At 36.9% G+C, this 26,951-nt stretch overlaps 1 protein-coding gene across 11 annotated transcripts in view; it reads left to right on the top strand.

Annotated features, from left to right (window-relative positions):
- Positions 1-26,951, top strand: part of INPP4B (inositol polyphosphate-4-phosphatase type II B) — a 384,670-nt gene that overhangs the window by 252,202 nt on the left and 105,517 nt on the right. For 7 of the 11 annotated variants that reach the window (XM_062573936.1, XM_062573932.1, XM_062573929.1 and 4 more), the window contains 6 exons: positions 2,219-2,269; positions 5,836-5,915; positions 12,599-12,710; positions 13,038-13,148; positions 15,243-15,315; positions 20,862-21,009. In XM_062573936.1, coding sequence (XP_062429920.1) covers positions 2,219-2,269; positions 5,836-5,915; positions 12,599-12,710; positions 13,038-13,148; positions 15,243-15,315; positions 20,862-21,009 — 575 coding nt within the window. Of the gene's footprint in view, positions 1-2,218; positions 2,270-5,835; positions 5,916-12,598; positions 12,711-13,037; positions 13,149-15,242; positions 15,316-19,842; positions 20,101-20,861; positions 21,010-26,951 lie in introns of those variants that run through there. The other 4 variants (XM_062573933.1, XM_062573935.1, XM_062573940.1 and 1 more) reach the window with 2 other exon arrangements.

The following is a 26,951-nucleotide window of genomic DNA, read 5'->3' on the forward strand; positions in this document are numbered from 1 at the left end:
GCGTGCGCGCACAGAAGTGAGGGGTAATTCCCGGGGAGTTCACTTCTGCGTGCGGCCCAGTGTTGCGTGTTTTAGGCTAGCAGTGATTTTTATTTCCTTAAAAAGACACAGATGATTTTTCTTCTTTCCTTTGCCCCCCTTTCCTTCCCTTTCCTTTTTGCTTTGTCTGACGTGGACCCTACACACCCCTTCATTTCTTATAAGAAACAAATTTACTGTAAGTTATATTCTTCCTTCCCTGGTCCCCAGAAGGGTTAGACAAGTATCGCGAACAAAGAAACGTCAGTAATGCATTTTTAGTTGTAACGTGAACTATTTACAGGTAAATTTTAAATTACACATTTTGCTTTGAAAATTTAGTGCTTATGTTCTGGAAAAAGCCGAATTCCTTGCTAATGTTACAGAGTCGGAAAAAAAATTAGAGAATAACATTACATCTAAATAAGGTTTCCCACAGATTGCTGAAATACACTGGCCCTCGTTAAATTAATTATAGCATTTCCTTACTGTCTTCAGGCATCTGTGGGGAGTGGGAAGGTGAATTTTTCCTATGGAAAAGCAAGGTGTAAGAGCTATCTGGGCAAAGCTGTGGGTGGTTCTGCCCTCTGTGCTATCTCCATGGTAGTTTGTTGGAAGGCTCCCACCATCAGCCTCTCATCTTGAGGATAACAAAGCAGAAACTTTATCTCTGTTTTAAAGGACATCTTTGTGTGTGTGTGTGTGTGTGTGTGTGTAGAGGAAGTTCCAGCTGGAATATAAGAATTGAGAGAGACAAGGGTAAGGGACAAAGTGGGCATTTTTTTTGATGGATTTGCTACAAAGTGATTTTGAGTCTCTTTGAAATCATGCCTAAAATTTTTCTTTAGGAAACCTTACTGTAAATGGACATGTCTTATTTAGGCTAGGTAAGCAGCTAGATGTGAATGCGCAGTAGATGCTTCCCTTGTGTGTCGTTGAAACGGGCATCCTGGAACCAGCAAGCTAACTCAGTGGGCTGACTTGGCTGAGGCAGACCACATTAGAAGGGTGTTATGGAGGGTTTTCCTTTCCTCTTTGATCTCATTTTTACTGTTTAATTGATACTGTATTCTCAGTCAGCATGTAACAAAATAAAATTATGTAATCACTAAAAAAAAAACCCCATAAAATTGCACAGTAATTGGGGAAATGCTGTAGTAAAGGGAAGCTAGATTGTCCTTTGCTTTTACTTGTGAAGTGATGGGAGTTTGTGCATAAGGCAGCTCCACTTGCAGAAAGTGCAGGGACATCTAGAAGTCCCAGGTATGGAAGAGTACATGGGCTTTTCCTTCTCTGAACATATGCAAGCATCCATCACCCCTAAGATGCTCAAGAAGTGGTGGGAGAGAGAGGTTCATACGTGAACAGAACTGGAGATTAGGATATCTGTTGCAGATCAGCCTACAAATACTCGGGGGAATATTTGCTTTTTAATCTGCTGTATGCTTTCAGTGACAAAAGCAGACACTCTACAATCTAAAGAAATTGTTAGAAAGAAAGTGCTACTTCCTTTTCAGCAGCTCCACTAATGCTACAAGAATGCTGATGTGGACCCTTGTGGAAGGTTTTGAGGGGAGAAAGGAAGGAAAAAGAGAGAGAGAGAAATGTCTTTCATTCTGGAGCTGGAAAAGAACGTGTTGTATTTTATGCTAAGAATTTACATGGGAGTAGGTTGAATGGCCAAGCGTTTAGCAGTATATTTATATAATGACCATCAAAATAAGGATTTGTGTATGCAAATAAACTTGACCAGCTTAACTAAAGATGTTTTTTTAGAATAATTTGATAGAAGGGATACAAATGTGTATAGGTAATTTTACAATACAATCCCCTCTTTTTTAAGACTACATTGCTCTGTTGAAAATGTTGGTTCCAGAAAACAACACTAGGTGAGCGAGTCTGGCAAGCATGCTATAGCCAAAGCGTCTGGTTTTAAGAGAAGAACAGCTAAGCACAGCCATGCTTCTCATGGAGAATCAGGAAAGTTCAGGATGACAAATGGAGTAATGGTGAAAGACTCAATTTCTTCTCCACAGAAACCAGAAGATGTTGAACTTATTGGTAACTGATTATGATTGAATTACATGTATCGCTTTAAAATCTGTTCTAAATTTTGCAAAGTCTCGGGGAAAAAATGCATGAGCACATCTCTTATTGGAAAGTAAAAACAGTGATGTTTGCTTGCTTTTTTTCTTCTCAGGTCCGCACCAGTGTCCTACCTGATCACAAGGAGCCAAGAGCAGATGCTGGAGTAAGCAATTTTTGTTCATTAGTGGTTTTTTTCCACCTCATCAGCAGAGACAGACACCCTACAAAGAAGAATGGTATTCTACTAAACAGTTGGGAGCTTTTCTTTTTTTTCTTAGTAGCTGGAGTTGGGTTAAGTATATAAAGAATCATGGCAGGAGTAATAGACTTAGATTGATCCCATGCACTTACTTCTTGAAAATCCTTTTCAGCTAGAATTATCCTGAGGCAATTGCCTCACATGAGCATGAGCCCGGCCTTCAGCTTTCAGGTTTTCATGTGTGGTTCTAATTAAGAAATTACACTGGCAATATATGAAGGACACACTTTTTTTCTGTACAGGTCTGGACTGCTTTTGTCAAAGGAATTGGGATGTTGTTTCTGGGTCTGGGAAGGCTAGTCACTGCCAGTAATATGGAGCCTCCCGGGGGTGGGAAAGGCTGGTCCTGCTAGAAGTGTATCAAGGCCTCCAGGCTATGCTTCAGCTGCTGAATTCTGAAGTCTGTTGAGAAGTGGTTTTTAACAGCTTTGTGAGCTGTTTCAGAGTCAGAGGTCAGTAGATGGGAAAATGTTGAAGATTACTGAACTGAGTCTGTGTCTTTGGAGTTTGCAGATGGAGGTTCTTTTTGAGATGGGAGAAAAAAATCAGCTCAAAATTTGGAAGTAAAAACAAGCATTGAATAATAATAGTGCTTATTATTTTTATTATTGCACATTACACAGTGCTATATAGCCAAGTTTAGATAAGCTGGTGAACAGATGTAGTAGTCTCAGCTAGCAACTTGACCAGTTATGCCTCAGGTCGCTTTTATCAGTCTGAATGAGGGGTGGTTGCCATTACATGGTCTGATTGTGCCTATGGCTAAATGAAAGACGGGGCGGACATCAGACCCAATGTTTGCAAACATTCAAAATAACTGAATTAAAAAAAATTTTGACCGAAGGTGTTGACTTTCTTGCATTACTGGGGCTTCCTCGCCACACTTCAATTAGTGCTTGAAAAATTCTATAGCTTGGCAGTAAGTTAAATGTCAGTGAAATAATCGATATATTTCAAACTTTTCATCTAGCTATTGAAGGAACCTTCAGCTAGATAAAATTTATTTATCAAGATGTTCAAGGCTCATATCTTAAGATTTATAATCATAAATACTCATAGCAAAATTACAGAGAAAAGTTGCTCTGTAATTAGTGCTGCACCAGCAGTTCTGTTAAAGTTTAATTTGCAAACCTTTCTGAGTCACACGTGCAGAGTTAGATTGGTTTGTAGACTGTCAGTTCAGGCCCCAGAGTAGAATATTTGTATCTATTAAGCTTAGAAAAAGTAATCTCCAGCATCATTTCGAAACATATTCCTTGAATGTTAGCATAACTGTCTTCATTTTGGTCATGGGATTATTCACAGTTTTTATAATTTTGCAGATAATTTCTAAATGCATTATTATGTCAGGCACAGAAAATTTTTATTCCAAATAAGCTTAAGAATGTGAAACAGGCAAATAAATTGATTTCTTTAAACCTATAAAACCGTATAGCTTTAAGTTTGTGACACTGAACTAGGTCTAACACTTGGAGGTGGTTAGTGGATACAGTATGAAAGAATGGTGTTATTGCTGCTTACAATCATATGAGGAATTGCTTCTTTCTTAGTGTTCTTAAATGGATTTATAGTTCTTTTGGGGCTCCTTCCTGCATTACAACAGACCGAACCCCTTTCTAAATGGCAAGGTTGCAAATACAAGCACTCAAATGTCATGAAATGCCAGAAAGGCTGCTAGAAGACAAGCTATGCTGCAGAATGTATTCTCACTGCTTAATGAAGGGTGTGCTCTTGTAACAACAAAACTAACATGAGTTAAATATGTCACTATGGAGTTCTAGTGAAAACAAAACCGCTGTCGTGCTGACTGACGTAGAGGAGGATGGACTATCCGTGTGTTTGTTCTAGCAGAGCTGCACGAGTCCCACTGGGCATCTTTTTGTAAAAGGATGTGTTTCCTTTTGGCAGCAAAAACTAACCAGGGTCTTTGCTGTTTTTCTCATTTTTTATAAGCCTTATTTTTTTTCTTACTATTTTCTTATTTTCTGTTGAGCACTTTCCACGCTCACTGCTTTCCCAGCTTCCCTCGGACTCTCGGATTGCATCCTGCCTTTTGCCTTTGCTGCTGGTGTTCCAGCCAAAGCCCAGCGAAGAGAAAGATTTCCTGGTTTTCAGCCTGCGTAACTCTCTGGAGTGAGCCATAGCCGATGGTTTAGTTTACCAGCTTGGAGACCAGTGTTATGGCTTACCTAAATTGAGTGTTGTGCTTTGAACCTCGTGTTTTATAAGCTAAATAACTGCCTTAGTGTAGAGCCAGTATTTGCGTATTCAATATCTAGCTGGCCTTCCTGAAAGAAAGCAGGGCATGGTTTTTACCAAAGGCCGTTACTGCTCATTGGTAGCAACAGATTCTCTTCTCTTTCCCCAAAGGTAGCAGTTGCTGTCTGTATGTAATCTGCAGTGATTTGGAGCAAAAAACTTGATGCTTCTTGAATTAGGTCATCCAAGAATGTACTTAATTTACCATAGAACTTTATTTTGATTTGCATTCTGACAGTACAGTAAAATTAGTATGATGTAATAAACAAATTCTTGTATATATTTTCTTGCAAAAAAAATCAACAATCTTTTCATCTTAGTATAATTGATTCACAGAAAGTTGTACAATTAAAAGATAAATGTGTAGGTAATGACTGTAGGCTGATTCTTCTTTCCCACTGTTCCCAGAGTAAGAAGAATGTTAACAAGTGAGGTTTTAGCAATATGCAGTAGGGGTATGAGGAGGCTCGGGAGAAAAATGATCTAAAACAGAAGATGAATGTGTTTTCCTTTTTGCACTGCATGAAATGCAATACATGAAACTGATTTGGGTACAAAGATACAGTGTTGTGGGCTAACTTAGATTTAGACATTCGAGTTAGATTTGCACATTTCTCAGTGTTTGTCCTGCCATGAATGGGCTCAACTTACAATGGAGATGTAGGAACGGTACTTAAAAGCATTGCTATAATCTAGAGGAATATAACATTTCTATTAACTTGTACTGAACTCAACGTAAAAATAGCTTCTTCAAGCAAATATATTCATATTTGGAATACAAAGCTGGTAGTGCCTAAGGGGTTGAGGAATAACTATAGCATGAATAACATTGGTAAAACACTGAAGGTTTAACATTTCTTGTAATACAGAAATCACTTAGTAAAGAAGAAAATTCAAAATGCAAATGCTTCTACTAAATGAAATTTTCCTGCAGATATATTTTTTATAATATTTATTATTTTGTCAGGCTGTCAGACTGTTTGTTCTTAATGAGAAAGGTTCCTGCTTATAAAACCAGAGTTTAACAAATTATTGATAATCATGTCACATGCACAAAAACTTTCTGTAGGTTAGTGTGTCAAAGCAGAATGTTGCAATGTAATATTTTGCTAGCTACCTAAGAAAGTTTTCCATGCATGGGACTGAAAAGAAATAAGTAATACTTCAAAAAGTAATGGAGATGTTGTCTTTTCTTTCCATTTTGTTTATAGCGAAGCTTCCTGGGATGTACAACTTTTAGAGTAGGGGACTTGGTGAAGTCAAAGGAGCAACAGTTGACCCTTACCTTGAGGTAAGTCTTTTCATGTATGTAAACTATTTCAAACAAATAACTCATGACATTTGATGATTGTTATTTCACTGTGTCTGAAACTCCAAATGACTTCAAGTATATTAGACGCCGATCCTAAGTGCTTCTGTTTCTCCTGTGCAATAAGATGAAATGAAATACCAATTATTTAGGCTTGAGCTTGCTATGTGTCATATTTCCCACACTGAAATGTGTGGGATTATGTATGATTCTGTGTAATGCCACTTGTTTCCAGCTTTCTCATAGGATTGTAATGACAAACAGGATAATATAGGCTGTTGAATAGGGCCATATTCAATAGCAGAATATTTCTTTTATATAGAAATATAGAAATTATATTTTAAAATAAAACTTCTTTATTTCTCTATTATAGTTCTGTATTTCTTATATATAGAAATCTTATATAGAATATACGGACTATATTTTACAGTGAATCCAGTAAAAAGATTAAAAATATGCATCCCATTTTCTTTGTAAATGACAGCAATATTGATTGCTGTTTTGGTAATTAAGACTGATTTTGTTAGTTGATTTAGATTCAAAATTCAGTGTAGAAGTTCTTTTTACAATGTATTTCTGCAGAGAACAGCATAATTTTTGCTTGGTTGGGGTCTATGGCCTTTTGTATAAGGCCGGCAATTAGTACTTCCATTAACTGTTCCTCAGTGGTGGTAGTTTGCCCTATTCTAGTAAGGTTCTTTTTGCTCAGGTGTTTTTGGTATGATTTCCAGTAAGCTACATGTAAGAAGTAGCAAAGGCAAAAGATGATAATACTTTTTTTATGCTCCCTATAAACTTAGGGTCCACCTGTCTTGGATGCTACTCAGTAGATCGTGCAGAAGTACAGTAGGCTACTTCAGGATGAAACTGCAGTAGTATCAATACCGCTTGGAGGCTTTGCTTCCTATAAGCTGGGACTTCATAGCAATGGAGCTAACTGTACAGAAACCCGAAGCCTGCAGGTGTCTATAAATGATGTATTCTGTAGCATTTCAGTAAACATGTGGGTGTACATATTTTTAGAGTTTTCCTTCTGTCCTATACTGTGGTAACTCCCCAAAATCCCAAACTTTTCAGCATTGTGCAAGTTTAAATCAATAAACAAGGATCAATACCTTTTCTCTCTTCTTTTTTTTTTTTTTTCTCTTTGCTTCTCCTTTGTAGTTCCATCTTCCCTACAAATGGGAAGAGCATCCAGACTTCTAGAATTACTGTATTGGAGTATTATAAGTACTGTACCATGAGACACATGAAAGTGCCTGATGCCTTCTTATTCTCCCAAAAATCTCTTTTGATTGCAGTTGGGTTGGTCATATGATCAAACTATTTCTTGTTTTTTGCTATATTGCTTTGTTCTCTTGAACAGTATCTTTTCTCTCTCTCGTTCTCTTTTTTTTTCCTTTTCTTTTTCTTTTTCTTTTCTTTTTCTATTTTTTTTTTTTTTTCTTTTTAAGCTATCTTCTTTTCATTAACCTGGCTGGACTAAATCTCTTTATTTAAATAAAGATGGTAAACTATGTTTTCTGAAAATCCGAACAAAAAGACCAAAAAACCCTCCCCACCCGGTAGGTCAGTGGGCCAAAAGATAACTATGCTCCAGTGAGTTGCATTCACCATTTCTAATTAATGAAAAAGAATTTGAAAGCCGCAATATAGTTTCTACAGTGGCTTATTTATATATAACTTCCTTAGCATTTAGTATTAGCAAGCAGATACTAGAAAACACTGTATATTTGGCTGTATTTCCCTATTAAAAATCAGTTTGAGTCTGCACACAACTCGCTTTACCTGTTCTGCATCCTGAAATTGTTTCTTTGCCTCTTCATGTCATGTCATTCACCACAGGAAGTGGATAAACAGCTTGGCTTTATAGGTCAGGAAGATCTGCAAGAGAGCTGTGGAGAAACTTGTTTTGACACAAAAGTTAACATTATATTGAGGCCCTGAGAATGTGAATGAACTGAATACTGCAAAGCACTGATTATTTATCTTGGAACCTAACTTTTCTTTTTTTTTAACTGGTAGATTTGTTTGAAAACAGTACTTTTTGAGATACTCTGCTGTGATTTCACAGAATGAAGGAAGACAACATTTCTATACAAGTACAATAATTTTGTTAGAGTAAAATGTGCTTATGTTTTTCAAAATATTGCATTGGTGGAGAAAATGATTTTATGACAGTAATATGTGTTAGTCTGTACTAATTGCATTTGTTGTATATTCTGAATGGGAGAAAGAGACTGCTGGCTAGCCTGAAACAGCTGAAAATCATACATTTTGCTTTCCAGGCAGTCATTTACTCTGTCATATATAATTAACATAGCTATGCAAATACACTATCTGTTTCTCTTTGTATTCTTGAGCCATGTTTTGGAAGAAAGGTATGGCCATGGGAACAAATTAGCAGGCTTTAAATTAACATATTCAATAACGTGCGGCAATGAAACTGAGAACTGCAGCAAAAGCAAATGGCTGCTGTTCTCAATCCATCTAGCTCGCCAGGTTTTCTACCCCTTATCTGAGGGAGATCCCATTCCTTCTTTTCCCTCTGGATGCTAGGGTCAACTTCTTATTCTCCAGAGTGCTAAGGCTGAGGTGTTCTGCTGCTGGTGTTAGCTCTCTCCTTCCCTTGTATTTGAGGGAATTGTTGCTAATGTGCTGGTCTTTAAGAGCTTGGGATGCTAAGCAAGCCCATGTGTGTAATATGAAAGCTGAGCTAACTTAAAGACATGGTCAAGAGCCTCTGGGTTTGACTCAGAGTTTAATAAACAATGTTGCTTTTAGCATTGATGGAAGTATTTCTTTAAATTCAAAATGTTTTACTCGGATGAAGTTCAGCAGGAGAGTTGGGATGATGGGACCTGGGTGGCCCGAGCTGTGATGGGTCACAGGGCTATGTGCTGTGGTAGGTGGAGCTCTGCGGTTCCCAGACAGCTTGGAAGGAGTAGCTGGGGCAGGGTGGAACTGTGCCAGCTTCGCTGCCAAAGACGGTGAACTGGGGTGGTGTCTCCTGAATCTGTTTCAGAAATCTCTGTTCTAGCACCTTGTTGTCTCCTTTTTACTGGTAATATTTCTCTGTGGCCAGCTATGGGGGAATTGGCTCTTCTTGTCCTAAGCAGTTCTAACCTCTTTAGACCACAATTAAATTTTAATAGTTGACTGTTTCCTTTGGAAAATGTGCTATAAAACTTCCGGCAAGTTAGGATGCAAAATCGGAAACACACAAAAAAAAAAAAAAAAAAGTTCAGCAATTTTCCGACTCTAAAAGCCAACCAGAGTTTCAGAGCCATTCTTCACGTTGACACATTTTTTAAAATTTATTCTTACTTGTGTTGTATTCCCCCAGTGCATGTGTCATAAAATTTCCTATGCAGGTTTTTCAAGGTGTCATCCCTTGTTTATGCAAGACTGGACTCCTGTGGTCTGTTGTGTTTCTCGTCTCCTGAATATAAGTAATCTGGGGCAGGGACAGTCTTGACTGCATCTTATCCGTGCAAGCTTTATTAAAGTATAGCAAGTAAGCTAATATTAACCTAACCTATTATGAAGTATCCTAAAGCCAGTGAGTTATTTCCCTGATGCTCTGTTGAATAGTGTGCATATGTGAAGTTGTCTGCCATCTGTCCAGGGAAGCAGCAGGAAATGGCTGTATGTGTGAGCAATACCATTTGTGTTAGTGCAAAATAAAATCATACAGATTCTTGTCTTGTTTAAGTGCATTTACTTCTCCACTGCGTCATTTCTGACTTTCTCACCCTTAGTTTTCACTCAGGCAAAATTTTAATCTCATGATGTTGTTTGAAAGTTTTAAATGCGTGGCATGTCTGGTGTTTGAAGACTCTCATGCACCAATGGTACTTTAAATTCACAATGTCTGAAACAGCTAATGATGGTTTCTCCCTGGACATTTATAGAGCTCTTTGATTTGTGTGCCTGTAGCATTCAAAAAGAGGCTTTGTTTTTTTTTTTTTTTTTTTTTTTTTTTTTTTTGCTTTTGTTTTGCTGTGCTTTAGCATTTCTGTGTGGGAAGATGAAAGAGAAATGGAGGAAAGAGTCCAACTACAGTGCAGCAGTCCCAGTGTTCAGTTCTGCTCTCTTCTGTTATCCTCTCTTGTGGATACTGCATGTTTCAAATTGTAACACTACATGTGTTATTAGAATAAAACAGGAGTAGTTTTTTTTGGGGGGGGGAAAGGTCTTGATATAAGTGAAATCACAGCAGTCATGTTTTTAATATGTATAGACCAAGTTTCCAAATATGTATTCCTCTTGTACAGGCAAGCAATGCAGTGCTCGCTGCCGTACTTAGGCCAAGCGTAGGATAACAGCAGTGAGAGGGAATATGTAGTCCCCTGAAGAAAGGGAAAAAAGGGTCCAGAAATCATTACCAGCATTTCCATTTTTATTTTTTCACGCAAGCAACATATTTCATTGTTTTTTATCAGTTCATTTGCAAATTGAATTTAGTTTTTCTGAGCTTTCATTTGTACTTCTAGTTTGCCATCATGTAATTTTAAAGCGTAATGAGATCTGCTTTGTGTAGGTCAGTCTTAGACTTGCAGGTCTCTCTGGCCTTAGGAAAATGCGTTCTCTAGAAAAAGGGAAGGTAGGATTTTGCTTCTGGCAGTCAAGTGAATGCAATATTTCAGTTTCAGTCTAGGGTAACAGCAAAGTGCTGTTGCATATTTAAGTCTGTCTGATAATGAATTGGATGTTTGATGCTTTGATCAAGACTTTGTAAGCTTTTGAAAATTTGTCCATTTTTAGCAACACACACTGATTTTTAAAGGTATATGTGACTTGGTAACAACTGTTATTCCTTTTCTCCTTGGACTCTTTATTGAGCTCATCTAGTTCTTGCATGCTGGTTGTGACATTGAAAGGAGAAAAGAAATGAAGTCCAAGCAATTTCTTATTATTTTTACTTTTATATACTTGCTGTTTTATTAAAGTGGAGTTCTTTGGCTGTAAGGCGATCTGGAGTTGGTTGAGTTTAAATCATTTATTTTTATTGTCAGTGATGAATTTCACTCAGAGCAAATGAAGTAGTGACACATGCAGAGTATGAAGAATTATGTGTATTTTGCAAGGTTTTATGTAAGAACATATTAAATTTCTTTAGTTGGAAGAGGAGTTCATTTAGCTGAGTCACATATTAGAGTATAGTGACTTGTAACAAAAGGAATTATTTATATTTGAAGCTTAGCAGTAGCTATATTTTGTGGTTTTACTGCAGGAAAGCAAATTTTTGATTTAGCATAATAAATAAGGATCCGTGCTTGAAAAGACGTATGATTGTGCTTATCAGTACTATAGGTAACGAGCTAACTGACTTACCTGGGATCTTACACAGCATGCAAAGATAAGGATTATCACCATATGGCTGTATGGCCTGGTGCAGTATCTCAGTATCTCCACATAGTGCTGTGCTATGTGCATGGAGGTACCTGTGGATCAGTGCTTTGGCTACAGTCTGTTTTCTTACTAGTAAAATGTGGAGAATAGTGTTTGGGGGATTTTTCTTTACTGCAGTGATATGAGGATTATTTTCTGAAGCTATTGTAACACTATATCTGGGAATACCTTTTTTTCTATTATTACTATTTCTGAAAGTTACTATTTTTTCCCTTTCTATTGCCAGCCTGCTAGTCCCTCTTCTATGTACTACTTCTGTCCTGTTCCACTGCTTCTCATCTTCATGTCTGAAGTTATACCCAGTATTGTCCTCCAAACCATTTGTTTTTATTCTTCCCTCTTTCTCTATGCTTTTGCAATTCTGTTAAACTTAAGTCTCATCACATCCATTTGCTGATTCCAGGTCTGTGAGTGCTCTTACACTTTTCTCATTAACATCAACTGGTCCCCCTTTTCAAAAAAGAAGCGGAGATGGACGGTGCAATTAACCTCCATGTTCTGAGTAATGTTTTGTTACCAGTGAAAGCTGAAAAAGCATTTGATACCTTATGGGGATTTTAAAACCTTGTTTCTGCAAAAGGGTAGTGTGCAGTACCCTTTGTTTGGAGATGTAAATCTGAATTACTGTTTGTTTTTGCCTGATTGAAGTAGACTATTTGCAGAGAAGATAACAAAGTAATTTACCTGGACTTGCACTATCCTCTCCCAAATAGTTAAAGAAAAACAGTGAGCTTTCTGCATAGCTCTTCTGCAGAGGGACTACAAAAGGAAACATTATATTCAGATTTGTTTCACTGTTTTGGTTTAGCAGTGAGTCTATTAATATACTGAACATGTCCCCTCTTTGCAGATTGCATACAGCATTGCACTGTGCAGCAAGGTTGCTGGTAGTAAGTTGGGCTGTTGGCATAATACGTAACAGGTTTGACATTCCACAAGCAAAAGAACATCAGGGATGAAAACTTCACAATATTTGTGGATCCTTTCACCGTTTATAGCACCTACCCATCCTTAGTTTTATGATGAAAATTTTCCTTGTCATAAGCAATTTGGAGAAAATATTACATGCCATATTGTTAACATTTGCTTTATGGTTGTAAATAATGAGTTTAATGCAGACGACTGCAGCTATATAGAATGAATAGGGCTATGAATGTTTATTGACAACATTTTTACTGAAGGAGTGAGATGCTACTGATGAGTGAAACTTTTTACGTAAGTGTCTTTTTTATTTTTTTTTCCCCCACCAGGACTTCTGATGGTGGAAAGACAGTTGGTACTATTGAAGTCAATCTTGTGAAGATGGGAGAGATAGAGGATGGGGAAGCAGACCAAGTCACAGCAGACACGCAAGATCGAAAGGTACGAATTCAGTTAGTTCATTGCTCAAAGTAAGTTATAGTGATCAACTGTGTCAGATGTCTGCTACTAATACCACCTTGGGGTTTCAGTACTTACTATTATTCAACAATTTCTGGAATAAAATACTGTGTGCACTCCTCTCTCTAAATTAAAAATACTTCTGCATGCAAACACACAAAGCAATACTCTATTCTCAGTTCCTACTCCCTACCCTTTCTAAAATCTAAAGAGCTCGTTTTAACCTCAACTGATCATGCTTAATCACTCCTGATCAAAATACTGTCCATAGAGATACCACAAGTCTGAATGTTTTTTTCCCTTGGACAGTTCCTCTGTTTTCTGCCCTTGAAGTCCCAACCACGTGGATTTTTAAGTGCAACCTGTACCCACAATACTGAAAACCTGGACAGAATGACAGACAGGCGAACCAAAGAAGAGGTGAATCCCCTTGTAGAAGGGCAGGTTCAGCAGCATTTCATGGGAGCACAGTGGTGGGGACAAATGAATGAGGGTGGCAGCAGTGGTGCCTCAGAGTGCTAGAATAGGGCAGTGTAGAGCAGCAGGTGTATGCAGGGGCTTGGAGTTGGGGTGCTTACAGTGTGGGGTGAGAAGGAAGGAAGGAGGGGATTGGAAAGAGCAAGATGCTTGACAGTAGAAAAGTCACTGCAGGCTAAAGTGGTGGAGACTCGAGTAGGGGATGATGTGGGGCAGAATGGATTTAGGAGGAGTGAGGGCGACTGGAGGATGGGTGGAAAGGATGGGCTGGGGCAAGAATTGGAAATGACAGCTCTGAACAAGGAATTCAGGGCTGATGCTGTACGGCTAATCAACTGAGCTGGGTCCCTGATTTGATGAAGACTGGCATCTCTACCTGTACAGAGTTGCCCTGTTCTGATTTTCCATCTCTGCATCCTCGTTCTTACTGACAGAGATTTTATAGCTCTAATTCTGTGATGTACTTTAGGTAATTCTTTTATTCTGCTCTTGATGAGGAAAGTTAACTTTGTTAACACTATAGGGAAGGCGAAATTAAGGATTATTTTTATGTTATTCAAAAAAAAGTGTATTTTTAGAGAGAAGAGCATTGTTCTGAATATGTCTTCAGCCAATCCACAATGCTCTGCTTTTAGGCTAAACTGTAAGGTTGCATTTTCCACATTTATTTAACTGTTCTTCTCAAAGGACACCAAAGCCCATTCAAAACAGTGAGCTGCTGGGACCACGTCCAAAGCAGCCAGCAAACATTGAGAAATCCTTCTTGTTTTGTACTACAAAACTACCACAAGATATGGAACATGAACTGATAATCCAGACTACTTTTCTGTTTTACTTTTCTTCCATTTTGTAGTATAGAATGAGACCCACTCTCAGTTACTTGAGATGTAATTGTTGCAACTCTCACACAGTTATCTGAGTTGTAATTAATGAACTGTGCCAACTGTAGTTGAGTCAGGAGGTATTAATGGTATCTTTAGGGCTTCTAATACTTGTCAAGAAAGGAGTTAACAACAACAAAAAACAAACACATCATCCATGTGATAGCTATATTTTCTGTGGTCTTTGAAGAAGTCCTCGGTTTTTATGGAATAGTTGAATCATGGTATTATAAGAGTCCTAATTGCTACATTTGTAGCAAGGACTTGATTTCTGGCTACAGTCCCAAGAAGCAATTGTGAAAATGTGGTGCTATTGAATTACTCCAAAGAAGTAAGTTCTGAATTGGGTTTGCTACCTCATTAGACAAACCACGCACAGGGAATTACTCATGGAGGAGTAAGCTGATGGTTAAATTCAATCAGATGTATCGATTGGCAGAGAGCACATCATGTCTCACTCTGCTTTGTTCTCTACAGCAAAATGTCTAGAAGCTCTGGGAACTGTGGGAACATAGTTCCCTATCATCATGAGACACTATCTGTTGTGGGGAATTTGGGTTTTGTTGTTGCTTTTCTTTCTGGTTCGCTCTGGAGGGCTTAAAAAAAAAAAAAAAAAGTGGGGCATGTTCTGGTACATTGAAGTAAACCAGCTGATTTTTTTCCATGAACTTATTCATATAGCTTATATAAGCAAACACTAATCTCGTCACAGAAATCTTCAAGTTTCTTCCATACAAAATGACTTTAATCATAAACTGTGACTGCATTTTAAAGACTTCTTGCGGTCCCTACTTTTCCTTTATTTAAAAGTTTATTTTCTGACACTGTGCCTCTGCAGACTGCCTTGTGTAAAGAAATCCCTCTGAAACCACAGAACTTGTCAAAAATTATTTTAACCTCTGCCATTATATTGGTAGGAAACCTTCTGTTTTGTTATGGGATAGCTGGTAATATTTTGACTTTTTTTTTACCCCAGAAATTCTGATTGTGTTACATTTTATTGGAACAGAAATATAAAGAGAAAAATGTAAATGATAATTAAATGTAGGGTTGGGAGGTTATCTTGTTGGTGATGTTCTTCAGTCTGTCGTATATAACAGCTTTGAATTTCTTTATAATACCTGAATGTGTTAAATTTGATGTATTTCTTTTGTAGTGTGCATTGGTTCGTGAATGTACAGCACCTGAAGGCATAAGTGGTAAAGACAACTTACCTTTACTAAATGCAGGTAGGTGTTCTGTTGGGCAGCTGTATCAGATGCTACAGAAGTTGTAACACTCAAATTGTGCATCATTTAAAGAGCCTTTTAAGTTTAATATTTTATTGTGCTTTGTACATTTTCTTTACTTTCAGGAATGTCTGAGTTGTTTTCTGAAATGCTGCTAAATTCTCCCACTCCTAGATCTTTTCCATTCAATGACTTTCAACACTGGCAGTGGCTTCAGTGGGCATGGAATTCACCTCATAAGTTTCTGTCGTGTTATTGTATGGCATACTTTCGATATACTTGTGCATTATTTGCAATTGGATACTGGAGAATTCATCTTTTCATAGTTAGTGCAGTGGGAATTTCAGTTTGATCTGAAAGCTGTGTGCCTTAAAATGAAGGAAGCTGTTGGCAAGGCATTCACAATTCTAGGTCAACCCTAGAACTGTGGGCTTGTGTACTGTGTTGAGCTAGATCTATTTCTCTTTTTACTGAGGAAAAATTACATGCTGGTATACTGCACCATAAAAATTTTATTAGCCTAAGTTTATGAATCTCCATTACTCTGCAGTCACAAATAAGTTATATGGGTCATCTGAAACAGCTGTGCTGTCAAGAATTCTGTGTATGTGCTGCATACACTTTAGGAGAAATGCTATTGAAGTTTAAGAAACTTCTAAAACCTTTATTGAAACTTTTTTGTATTGCTTCCCTGGTAGGACAGGAAAGACAAGTTATTAGTTCAGCTGCACAGACTGAAGAAGGCACTAGAAATCTCCAAAAATAGTTTTTCCCGTATGTACGAATGTTGTCATTTTTTCCTGTGATTTGTTGGGACTAGGTGGGAAGCAGGAACGCTTTCTCATATAAAGCTGCCATTTCTTTTCATTGGTTCAGTGGGAGACTAAGTGTATTTGTGAAAAAAAAATTCGTTGAGAATTACTAAATACACAGGAACTACATGTGGCTCAGGAAATCCCTGAATTGAAAATAGCTGGAGGCAGGGAGAGTATCCTGTAGATGTGTCCTGTTGTTATCTTCTCTAGGTAGCTATTTATGGCTGTGGTTAGAGACAAGATATGGAGTTAGTCAAATGCTCTGGTCTGACTCAATACAGCCATTCTTTTATTCTGATTCTCTATGACATCTGGAGAAGTGGATCTTGAAACAATAATGTTTCTGTTCAGAGAAAATGTTACTGATTCTCAACTGTTGTTTTTCAATTTGCTGCCTCTACTGGGGTTTTGTTTTGTATTGTTTTTGGAGGTGGGGTGGGGAAATGCTGTAGCTTGAGGAGTGTGGTTTGATACTTGATTTTTTTTTCTTTTTTTTTTTCTTTTTTTTTAAGATGACAGGTTGGTTGGAGCTTCTAAAGTAGAATGGCAGCATAATAAAGCTGAAGTCACTTTCTCGAGAGTGCTTGAATGATTTATCATGGTATTAAATGGTATAGGTAGACAGTACTCAACAGATCTGGTGTTTTTTTAAATATATGTGGGGGCAGAATTGCAGATGTGTATGAGAAATGACAGTACACAGGATATTGGAAAGAATTTTCAGTCCCAAACACTTTAAGGAAGTTTGTTCTAATAAGTACTTATTCTTGGATCAACTTCCTGTGCTTGTGACTTCCTCTTCTCACCCATGTTGTCTCCACTTCTCTCCTGACACCAGGCACCAGTTGCAGGCATCAGACCTTCGGTCTCTTTTCTCTTGATTCTTGTTGATTTCTGATCTCTTTTCTTAGTAATTTTTTGCTCTCCTTATATGCTCCCTCCTTGCCCAATCAAACTTTTTCCCTGGCATATCATTTGACTGGTCTTCATGTGGATTAAAGATCTCCATGTCGCCAGGAGACTGCCTGTCTAATATAGGTACCAGTGCACTTAAGCATATTGCACCCCGCATTGATGTGTTCCAGGAATGTATTCAGCTATCCTTTAGGAGAGGCACGTGAATAGTCTAGCCAGCGTTAGAAGTTGGTAGTAACAGGACTAACACAAGTGTTTTCAGAAGTGGAGCCTTTCAAAATATAAGACAAGTTCAAGCTAATCTATTTTGAATATTTACACATTGAGATTTATTTTTCAAAGCTTATGTCACTGTCAGATCTGGTTAGATTGTCATGGATATGGTAAGTGCACATCTCTAAAAGATTTACTGAGAAAATTCAAATTTATAAAGCCTGGAACTTCCACTGCAAATGTCATCACTTTAGCATCAGAGAAAACCCTAAATTTTCTAGCCTTGTTCTCAGAGTGACTAGGCCATTTTGACTGAAACTTCCCCAAAATACTCAGTTTGAACCAGACATATTTCTGTGTGGCAAAATTAGCAATCAAAACCAAGGACTTAAGCAAAAGGAAAGACAATGTAAACAATGCAGTAAAAGTTGATGATATCAGCCTGCCTAAATACAGATTGCCTTCACCTTGTTTCCCTATTTTACAGAGCTGTCTAGAGTGCAGTATATACCTATGTGCATGGTACATGTGTATACTGGAGTAAAAGATTTTCAGTTCGTTCTATCTCTTGTAGTTTATCAGACCTTCAAAACTAAGAGACTGAAAAAATACCCCTGTGTGGATCTTAAAGCCTGTAGGCATAGAGGCACATTGACATTCTTCTAAAACTTAGATTTTAATATATAGAATTTGCAGCCCTCAAGTGAGTTGTGAGGCACTTATTGAGTGGGAATGAGTATCATATTTCATAGAGGCTTATCACTATTCCATTTATACCTCAAGAGATTGAATTTATATGTCTCAAAATTCTGTTATTTATAATACTAGAAAAATTGCCCATTGTTTTCATGTTGCCCTGTACAATGAAAAAGAGGACAAGAATAACTGAAATTAAGTGAAAATGAGGAATTTTGAAGTTACCCTTCTTGAGATGATATGCGTGATACTTCTATGTTACAAAGGAAGATATAAACACTATTAGTAAATTAGTGTATGACAGCAGTATGCTTTGATCTTTGCTGGATAGGGAACAAAAATGAAAACAGAGTATTCAGTCTTATTATATATTTCTTTTTTTTTTGCTTGCAGAGGAAGCAGTGTGAGGGATATTGCATGGAATAAAAAGCACAGAGGTCTTTAAATTTAAAAACAAGAATGTCCAAAAATGTGGATAGTTAAATATATAGCATTAGCTTCAGGGATTCACTCTATAGAGAAAGGCTTTTAAAACAAATCTTTCTTATTTTAGCCACTGGTTCATCTGGAATTGCTTTTCTTCAGCACCTTTCATGGTTACTGTCTAAATACAAGAAGGGTTACATATATGAAACTTTCACTCATTTAAATAATTGCTTTTTATAAAAGCCAAATCTTGTCTTGCCATTCTTACTACTTGGGTGGTTTTACATGCCTTCTGGGTTTCTGTCTTTTTTTTTTTTTTTTTTTTTTTGAACAGCTTCAAGTTCTTGTAATTAGAAAAATACATCTGAGATTTTTATGGGATCATGACTTCAGTAGTTGTATGCATAAGAAAAACAAGTATTGTGTGGTTCTTACTGAAAATATCAAGCTTTAGTGATACTGCTAATAGGAATCACTTGGATTCCTGTTGAAAATAAAATCCCCAGGCTTTTTTCTGAGTTTGTAAATTAAGTTTTCTTCATGAACCTATGGAACTGATATTTTGGCCATTTGTTAATAAAATGGCTGTATTTGAGATGGTCCCAGTGTGAAAGCTCGCAATCGGAGGTAGTACCTTCCATTACCTGGTGGGTAATTTTATTAATATTAACAATGATAAAAGCCACAAATCTGAATCCACGTTTTCAGAGTGATTCGTAGTCTTCCTTGTTATCGTGCTGCAATACTTTTGATCTTGGTTAGCTTTTTTTCTTGGTTGTGGTGATGGCAGGGGAAATGAGAGGAAAGACTGTGCAGCTCCCATGTTTGTATACACTGATCAGCTAACCAGTTTACGTATGTACATTCAATTTGCGCAGACTAACACGAGTTTAAGTGTAACAGATGGAGTGTAATTTTTTTTAAAGGGGCAATATTTAAGGCTGTGTTATAAGGACTTTCAAGCTATAAAATGTGTAGCGATGGTTGAATGTTGAGGTATTCTGAGTGCTAATATGAATAGCAGCAATTTTTGTGCATTATGTGATAGTTAATAATGATCTGTTATGCTTATCTCCTAAAAGTGAGTCAGAATCTAGTTTTTGTAAGTAAAATTGCTTTTTTTAAAAAAAAAAAAAAAAAAAAAGGTGACTCTCAGAAGACTTCCAGTTTCTCATCAAAGATGAATGATAAAATAGGTCTCAGTGGAAACATAGGAATAGAAAACAATACATCAGCAATTATTTAAACACCGAATTTTACAACATTCCTTTCTTTATGAATTGCTAACAGCCATTTTATTACAGCTATCTTTGATTTTGGGCATCTCATCTTTAGGCCTTTCTGAAAGGACTCCTGTTAAAAACCAGTTAGATTAGGTATGCCAGACCATTTGTGCATCTTCGATAACTTGGTGTGTGTTTTTCATTCTCTAGAAAGCAGCCAAGATAGGCCATAGCGGGAGCAGTGAGCTGTGGTCGACGGCAGCTTTTGCCGGCGAGCAGAGGGAAAGGTGCTGGTGGAGGCTCTGGAGCCCTGGCTGCGGTCGCCCTGAGTTACGAAGCAGGGGATGTGCCTGTTCAGAAGCGTTTATTTCCCAGTGAGATTATCGATGTAGTCAAGTGGGACACTACTTTCTCAGCTTTTTCCACTATGTGCTCCTTCCAGAAAATCACTGAAGAACAGGGGGGAAAAAAGACTCCAAGGAAAAGATAAGGAGAGAGTAGGAATCCCAGCTTTATTATAGAGCGTCTTTGTAAGAGTTTAGTGAAAAGCTAACACATGAGAGCGTTGGGATGAAAAGCATGGTGTTTTTCAGCATAACCTTCTAAGGAATTTAGTGTCTCGGTTTTCATATGTCAAGCTAAAATAGTGATCTGGCAACAGAGTACACAACGTGCCTACAAGATTGTTGCAGTTATTTTTGTGAAGTGACAGTTTCTTGATCACATCAATGGTACAGTTTTCTTTGATGTAAATGAATTCTATCTGTTTGGGTTAATGATGACTATGTGCTCATATTGTGGGGAAGCTGTATCAGCTATATCTAAACCGCATGAGGCATGCTTCACTTGCACCATGCAATTTATTATTAGTATGTGAGAGATTCTAGCACGTGGTAAATTGTGGTGTAGACTGTATGCAAGTTCACTGTGTGTGTGTTCAGTTTTTCCTAACTTTGTGTCAAGTGTTGAGATAGCATAATTTACGTTCCTACTACGCTGAAATGCTAAATTCACAAGATACCTACTGTGCTGGCTAAATGTGATTTATCTACTGCAGTAGTAATATTTAGCTTGCAGTATGTTGCTATAATAAATAGAGTTCTAATGTTTTTATAGCATTTTAATGTGTTTAAAATTAATTTTGGAAATGGGAGAAAGGGACAAGTAATGTCATATTTTTGGATGAAATTATTGTCGTAGATTTTTTGAGTTGTATAACCACAGTTAAGCAATGGTGTAATTTTTGTGCTCTCTACAGTTTTAAAAAACCCAATCTGTAAGTTATATAGATTCCCTACTTCTGACAACAAGTGGATGCAGATACGAGAACAGATGGCTGAGACCACCCTCTCTTTCCATGTTCCTAAAGAATTGATCAACCTGCACATAAAGGAGGATATGAGAAGGTAAGGGAGAAAAAAGTAATGATGGTAAATACTCTGAGATGAACTAAAAATGTTAAGTTTTACTGTGAAATAGGCAAAATATAGTGGTCTTTTTGGTTAAGTATTCATAGCTATAACTGAATAGCAGAATTGATTACTCAGGATTTGTAAGACATCAGTGACCTCATAAATTCTGAGCAATGAATTGTGCTAAATCTAGTCGTTATTTTAAATATATAAGAATCAACATCTGATTTACAGTATAAATATTCTGAAAAGTTAACATTTTTATAAACATACAACACATGAGAGGGGTCTAAACTGCATTGTGTTTGGCTTTGAGCCTTACAACACTAATAGCACATAGCACAGACATATTGTTCAAGAAGTAAGAAATAACATGATTGTAGTTTGTAAAGGAGCAAAAAGAATACAAATCACTGTCCTATTGTTAATTTGTATTAGTTGGCATAAGGGAAGGGTACAGAACTCATACGTTTTGTAATGCTTTGTTCGTGTCGACCTTGTAGTCAGATAGAACATCTGAGGATCATCACAGTATAAACAGCCTGGGAAAGGGAGGTGGGAAGCAGTAGTGATCTGAAATTTTTTGGCTGCCCAAATTCCCAGTGCAGGGAACTAAAATGGGAGCCTGCCCTTGAATTATCTGTAAGTTCTGCTGATGAAACTATGGAGAAAAAAGGAAAATTACAAGCAGTCCAGGGGATTGCTTAAAAGCATGCCTGTTTTATCCAATGATAGTAGACGGTCTAGAAAAAGATACTACTTCTCCCTGTGTCCCTTGCCTCTCACAGGTGGGCATCTGGTCTCATCTGTAACAGTACCACTGTGAGCTAATGCTGCATCCCAAAGCCATCCTGTATACTTTCCCTCTTTAGCAGCCCATCAGAGGAGTTGCCCGTGGTTGTTTATTGGTCCTGAAGCAGGACCTTTTGTCTTTTTTATTTATCCCTTCTGCTGCTCCTATATGATCTTTTTATGCCAATAGAACAGCATGCAGGGGACCAGAATCTTGCTTTTAATAAAGTCAATGGACTGATACATACTTATGTATGGTGATGATGGGTTATAAAAATCGTATGTGAATTGGTATAATACTTTATTCATTTAGTATGATATTTAGGCTTTTATGGCTTATCTTCTTTTAGAGCACTAATGTGTAAGGTCTTTTCAGTAAGCAATAAAAATAGATTATGTTGACTGCGTAGTTCATCCACTTCCCAAATTTTCGCTTGTCCCATGGGTAGATGTCCTTTTAAATGTTAGGGAATTACGTTAACCACCATTACTTCTTGTACATTATCATCTCCAAAGCCATAATGCAAGTAATAGCACTTACTGTTGTTTCATGTTATAGTATTTATCTCCTTGGATAAAGTCTCAGTGAAGATTCACTGTGGTTTATGTTTTCAATAATCGTTCAGTACTTGCTAAAATAAAGACAAGCTGTGATAGTGATAGGTATACTTTCTGTATGTTTTCTGATATCTGCTGGTATGATATTGGAGTATTCTTCCTTTGCCTTGATACCGAACAAATTGATACAACTATCAAGAAGGCTGTATTTAATATCATTTCATTGTCATTGAGGAAGAAACAAGTAAAAGTTGCTCAAAGGTTGAGGAAAGTGCTTATCATTTTCCTGAGTGCTGACACAGTAGCTCTTACAGCCTAGTGGAAAGTGTGTGCGTGTGAAAGAGTGCAAGTGATTGTGTTGGTCTGACGGAGAAGATAGGGCCAACCACGAGGAGCAGCAACTCGTGGCAGGGTCCTAGCAGGCGATGAGGACAAAGACGTCCGTGTCACCCGTCATCGTAGAAACGGGGCCTGTAGGTTTGGTCTTCAGCCTTGAACGCACTTTACTGCATAAAACAATTGCAAAGATTTGTGCTCTTACAGACTCCTTACATTTGTAATGTGGTGAAATGACATTGGAAGGATTGGCTATATACTCTTCTATTAGTTCTTAAACAAAAACTTGTGCCATTTTGATGCTGCTATTTTGGGAAATACTGTTCTCCCTTTTTCTTTTAACCTCAGTTAGTATAAAAGAATTAGTGTTTTTATCTCGGAGGTCACTCTGTCGTTCTCACTGTATTTTGTTTTATTCGTGTTGTGGCTTTGATATAGTCAGTCCTGAAGCAACTAGCTGTAAAAGTATCCAAGTGCAACATTAGTTAGTTTAGTATTGTGTTTTAAATGGCACATTCAACTCCCTTTTCTCCTAGCTCAAAAGTTTGGCTACCTGTTGCTGAAACTACAGTGTTCACTGTTAACCAAACTCTTGCATTTTTCTAACTGGATGCTCTGAAGTACGTAACTTCAGAGGATATTTTACTTTATTCGTGTTCTTCGATATGAAATGTTTTTCAAGCTATGCATAAATATGAAAGTATGAATGACTTTATCCTTCAAGCCTCTGCAGAAAACATTTTAGTTAGAGCTGTACTGTTCTTCTGGTGTTCTAGTAAGGACCAAAAATTCTATTTTGCTGTTTTATTTTACTAAGAGCTTATTTCGATTTTTCTCTCCAAGGTTTTCCAAGGAGGCTTTTTTCCTCTTGTTTCTAATATTTCTTTAAACAAATCTTGTCCAAATTTTTATCTCTATAATGCAAGACTAGCCAAGTACTTTCTGAAACCTAATGCTTATAAAAAGGTTAGTTATTTGGTTATTTGCGATAAACTATTCAGAAGCTTTGTGAGGCCATATAATGTAACTTTGCCGTTGTATATGCAGCTTGTGTTGCCCTAGATGAGCAAAACAAGAGAATTAGAGGCTCTAGTGGAAGCTGCTGTATGCATATGTCTCAAGGTTGTTGCTAAAGCTCTTTTCAGTCTCTTGAGATTAAGCTCAGCTTTGACTAAAGGGAAATTCTACCTGCCAATGGCTAAATTAGACCTGTGGCATTTATAGTCACAGTCCATAAACAAATTTCAAAGATAAATGCTTGAACTTCCCTTGAACCCTCTCTCCAGACTGAAACCCATAGTGCAGCTTTCCTCGTGCATCAGGACCGACTCCGATCCCAGCACCGGTATCCTTTCCTCGTGCAGAAGTATAATGTGGTCAGTGCAATAAATACTGCGTTTATCTCTTTCTGTATTTTTTTCCTGGAACATTCCAGAGTGAGGATGAAGTTAAGGCCATTTGAGTTGTGTATTTTTCTGTTACCTTTTAATACACATCTGCAGTAGAGAAATGGAGGCTCCAGCAGAACTGCTATATATTGGGAATAGGCATTGATTTTCTTGAACTTGGCATATGATGTTTTAAATGATTTATTTTTGAGCCTTGCAAACAGGTTGTATTTAAGTCATGAGAGAGGTAGAGTGAAAGTATTATGCTGAGGAAATGTATCGTGGCTTTTTAAGCTGGTGAACACACCACAATTTTTAGACAGATTTTGGAGATTGCTGTTTATCTCTCCACACTCAACATTATTAGTTTTCAAACTATAATTTTTAAAGGATAAAAGATAATGTAATATATAAAAGTGTAATAGATGAACACTATATAATTCTTAGTGCTCTTCATCTCACTGCTGTTACTTAATTTTTGAAAAAGATGGCCTCTGTGAAAGTTTAAGGAATTTTCATGTCTGACTTGGAGGCAAAATTTGCTGGATTTTATTTTGTTATCATTTGATTAAAATTCTACTGAAATGGAGTAACATTTCCTGATTTGGCTTTTGGTAGTTAGGTCTAGATAACATTACCTTTATTTATGCAGCAGTGCTGAAAGCTGTAAAATACCAACTTTGTACTGATCCCTTAGACTGTGAGAGTAATAGCACAGGCAAAGAAAAGAAAGATCTCTTAAAACTATAGTCACTGAAATGCTTCTTAGGAGAAGACTAGAAGAAATTCTGAATTTTCTCTGTTTAAATACAGAAATAGTGGAGCATGCATAGTATTTTTCCCTCGAAGGGTGAGAGAACTGAACAGCTTATCTGATATCTTTATTTTCATATATTCATATATATTAATTTCACATATATTTCATATGAAAGGAGTATAACAAAATGTTTTCCATATATATATTTATATATGTGTGTATATATATAGAGTTTTATATCATTAAGAGTATGTGAGTTGCTTAACACATGTTTCATTTGAATTATTTAGTGTATAGAAAGTAATAAGAAACGTCTAGCTTCTGGCTGTTTGTGTGTGTAGCTCTGTTATAGCAGAGAAACTGGATTGTATTGTTTTGTCCATAGGCGACAGGGAATTTCTACCCCCAGACAGAACTGTTCCTGTTGGAGCTAGGAACTGTTTCTAAAACCCATGCTACAGACTGTTCATTGCTTCCTTCTGAGAATCCTAGTTCTCAAATTCATCTCCTATTTGCCAGCTGAATCGGTCAGGTCATTGTTTACCTGTTTCTTACGTGTTTAAAGCTGAAAACTTGTTTCATAGGCGCTTCAAGCCTGGTGTGGTTTCTCATGATTTTCCAGGTATAGTTTTCTGTTACTTAAAAATAATTCTTTAAAGAGATTTAGATGCTTGAGGGGTATTTTTTTTTGTTTCTTTTTTCTTTTGAGTAGATTGTGTATTTGAGAGATGAGTCAGAGAGGTTTGTTTTGCCATTTTCTGCATAATCACTCGGCTTTTGAGACTCCAGAAAATTACTATATACCAATCAGCAGTGCTTGTCAGACTGGCTGCTAAAATTTCCAAAGTTTTATTTGTGCATGGCATGCCATGATCTCTGAGAAGTCCATAGTGAGCGAATTACCTACCTGGTAGTTCTTATAGAGCCTCTCCTGTGATAGTGAGTAACAGTACAAAACTAAAGCAAAAAGTATCCTTGATCAAGATTATAATTACTTTAACACTCTCAAGTTACTTCATCACAGCAAGCTTTGGAATTTTTACATAGTTAACCAGCTTTAGTACTTACAAGGACTTGCCTGGGGTTCTAATGGTGCTAAGTTAGGTATAATTTTGTTATTTCATGTCTGTGAGAGTGTAGAGAATATAAATTAGAGATATTCAGGGGGTAAGATTAAAAAATCTTTACACAATTTTATTGCATTACTCTCTTCATAAAGATCCTCGCTGTTCATTTTGAATGAGACACTGTAATTAATAAATTGAAGAAAAAAGCATTTCCTTAATTTGACCCAAGCTGACTCCAGTATTTTCTAATGAAACAGAAAAGCAAAAAAAAAAAAAAAAAAAAAAAAAAAAAAAAAACCTAAAACAATTCTATACTAAAATACAGTTTAGGATTAAAATATAAATTCCACAGATGCCATTCTGAGTATTACTGAATTTGAGACTCTGCTATCATGTGATTCAGGAGAATTATCCTGTGCTATTAAATGAGAATCATAGATTTAACCTCAAATGATTATGCCATTTGAAGATCTAAGTCTTTCAAAGATAAAGAGATACTAAAATATCATGGGAAGGAAAGGAGTTTTAAGGCAGGAAGGAAGAAGTGGGTTTAAATTAGTTTATATACTGTCTGCATTTTTGGATAATGAAGGAAGGAGGAGGGTAGAAGTGCAAAAAGGATACTCCAGCTCTGAGGAACAGTATAAATAATTCTTACAGCCCTGAAAATCTCAGTGTACTCTCCATATATACGGAGAAAGGAAGTTTTAAGAATATTCTTAATGTTACGTTTTATTCGAATGAGATTTTAGGGTTTTTCTGTTTTTGTTTTATTGACGAACATTTAAGGAATACAACTGATGGACATAACCTTCTTGTTAGTTTTTAATTGCCTGACATTTATTGGAAATTCTGTAAGAAGAGAAAATCAGTTTCTGTCTTTGACAAGTTCTACATGAAAATCACCAGGAAAGAAAGGCAAATATCCTTTTATTCTTTTTTGTGTTAGTTTCCCCAGAAGGGATTAAATCCTCCTCCAATTATTTGTCTGTTTCAGAAAGAACATAGTAAAAAGGCTATGATTTTTTACTTCTGGAA

Source organism: Rhea pennata, chromosome 4 (assembly GCF_028389875.1).
Source record: "Rhea pennata isolate bPtePen1 chromosome 4, bPtePen1.pri, whole genome shotgun sequence".
Classification (NCBI taxonomy): domain Eukaryota; kingdom Metazoa; phylum Chordata; class Aves; order Rheiformes; family Rheidae; genus Rhea; species Rhea pennata.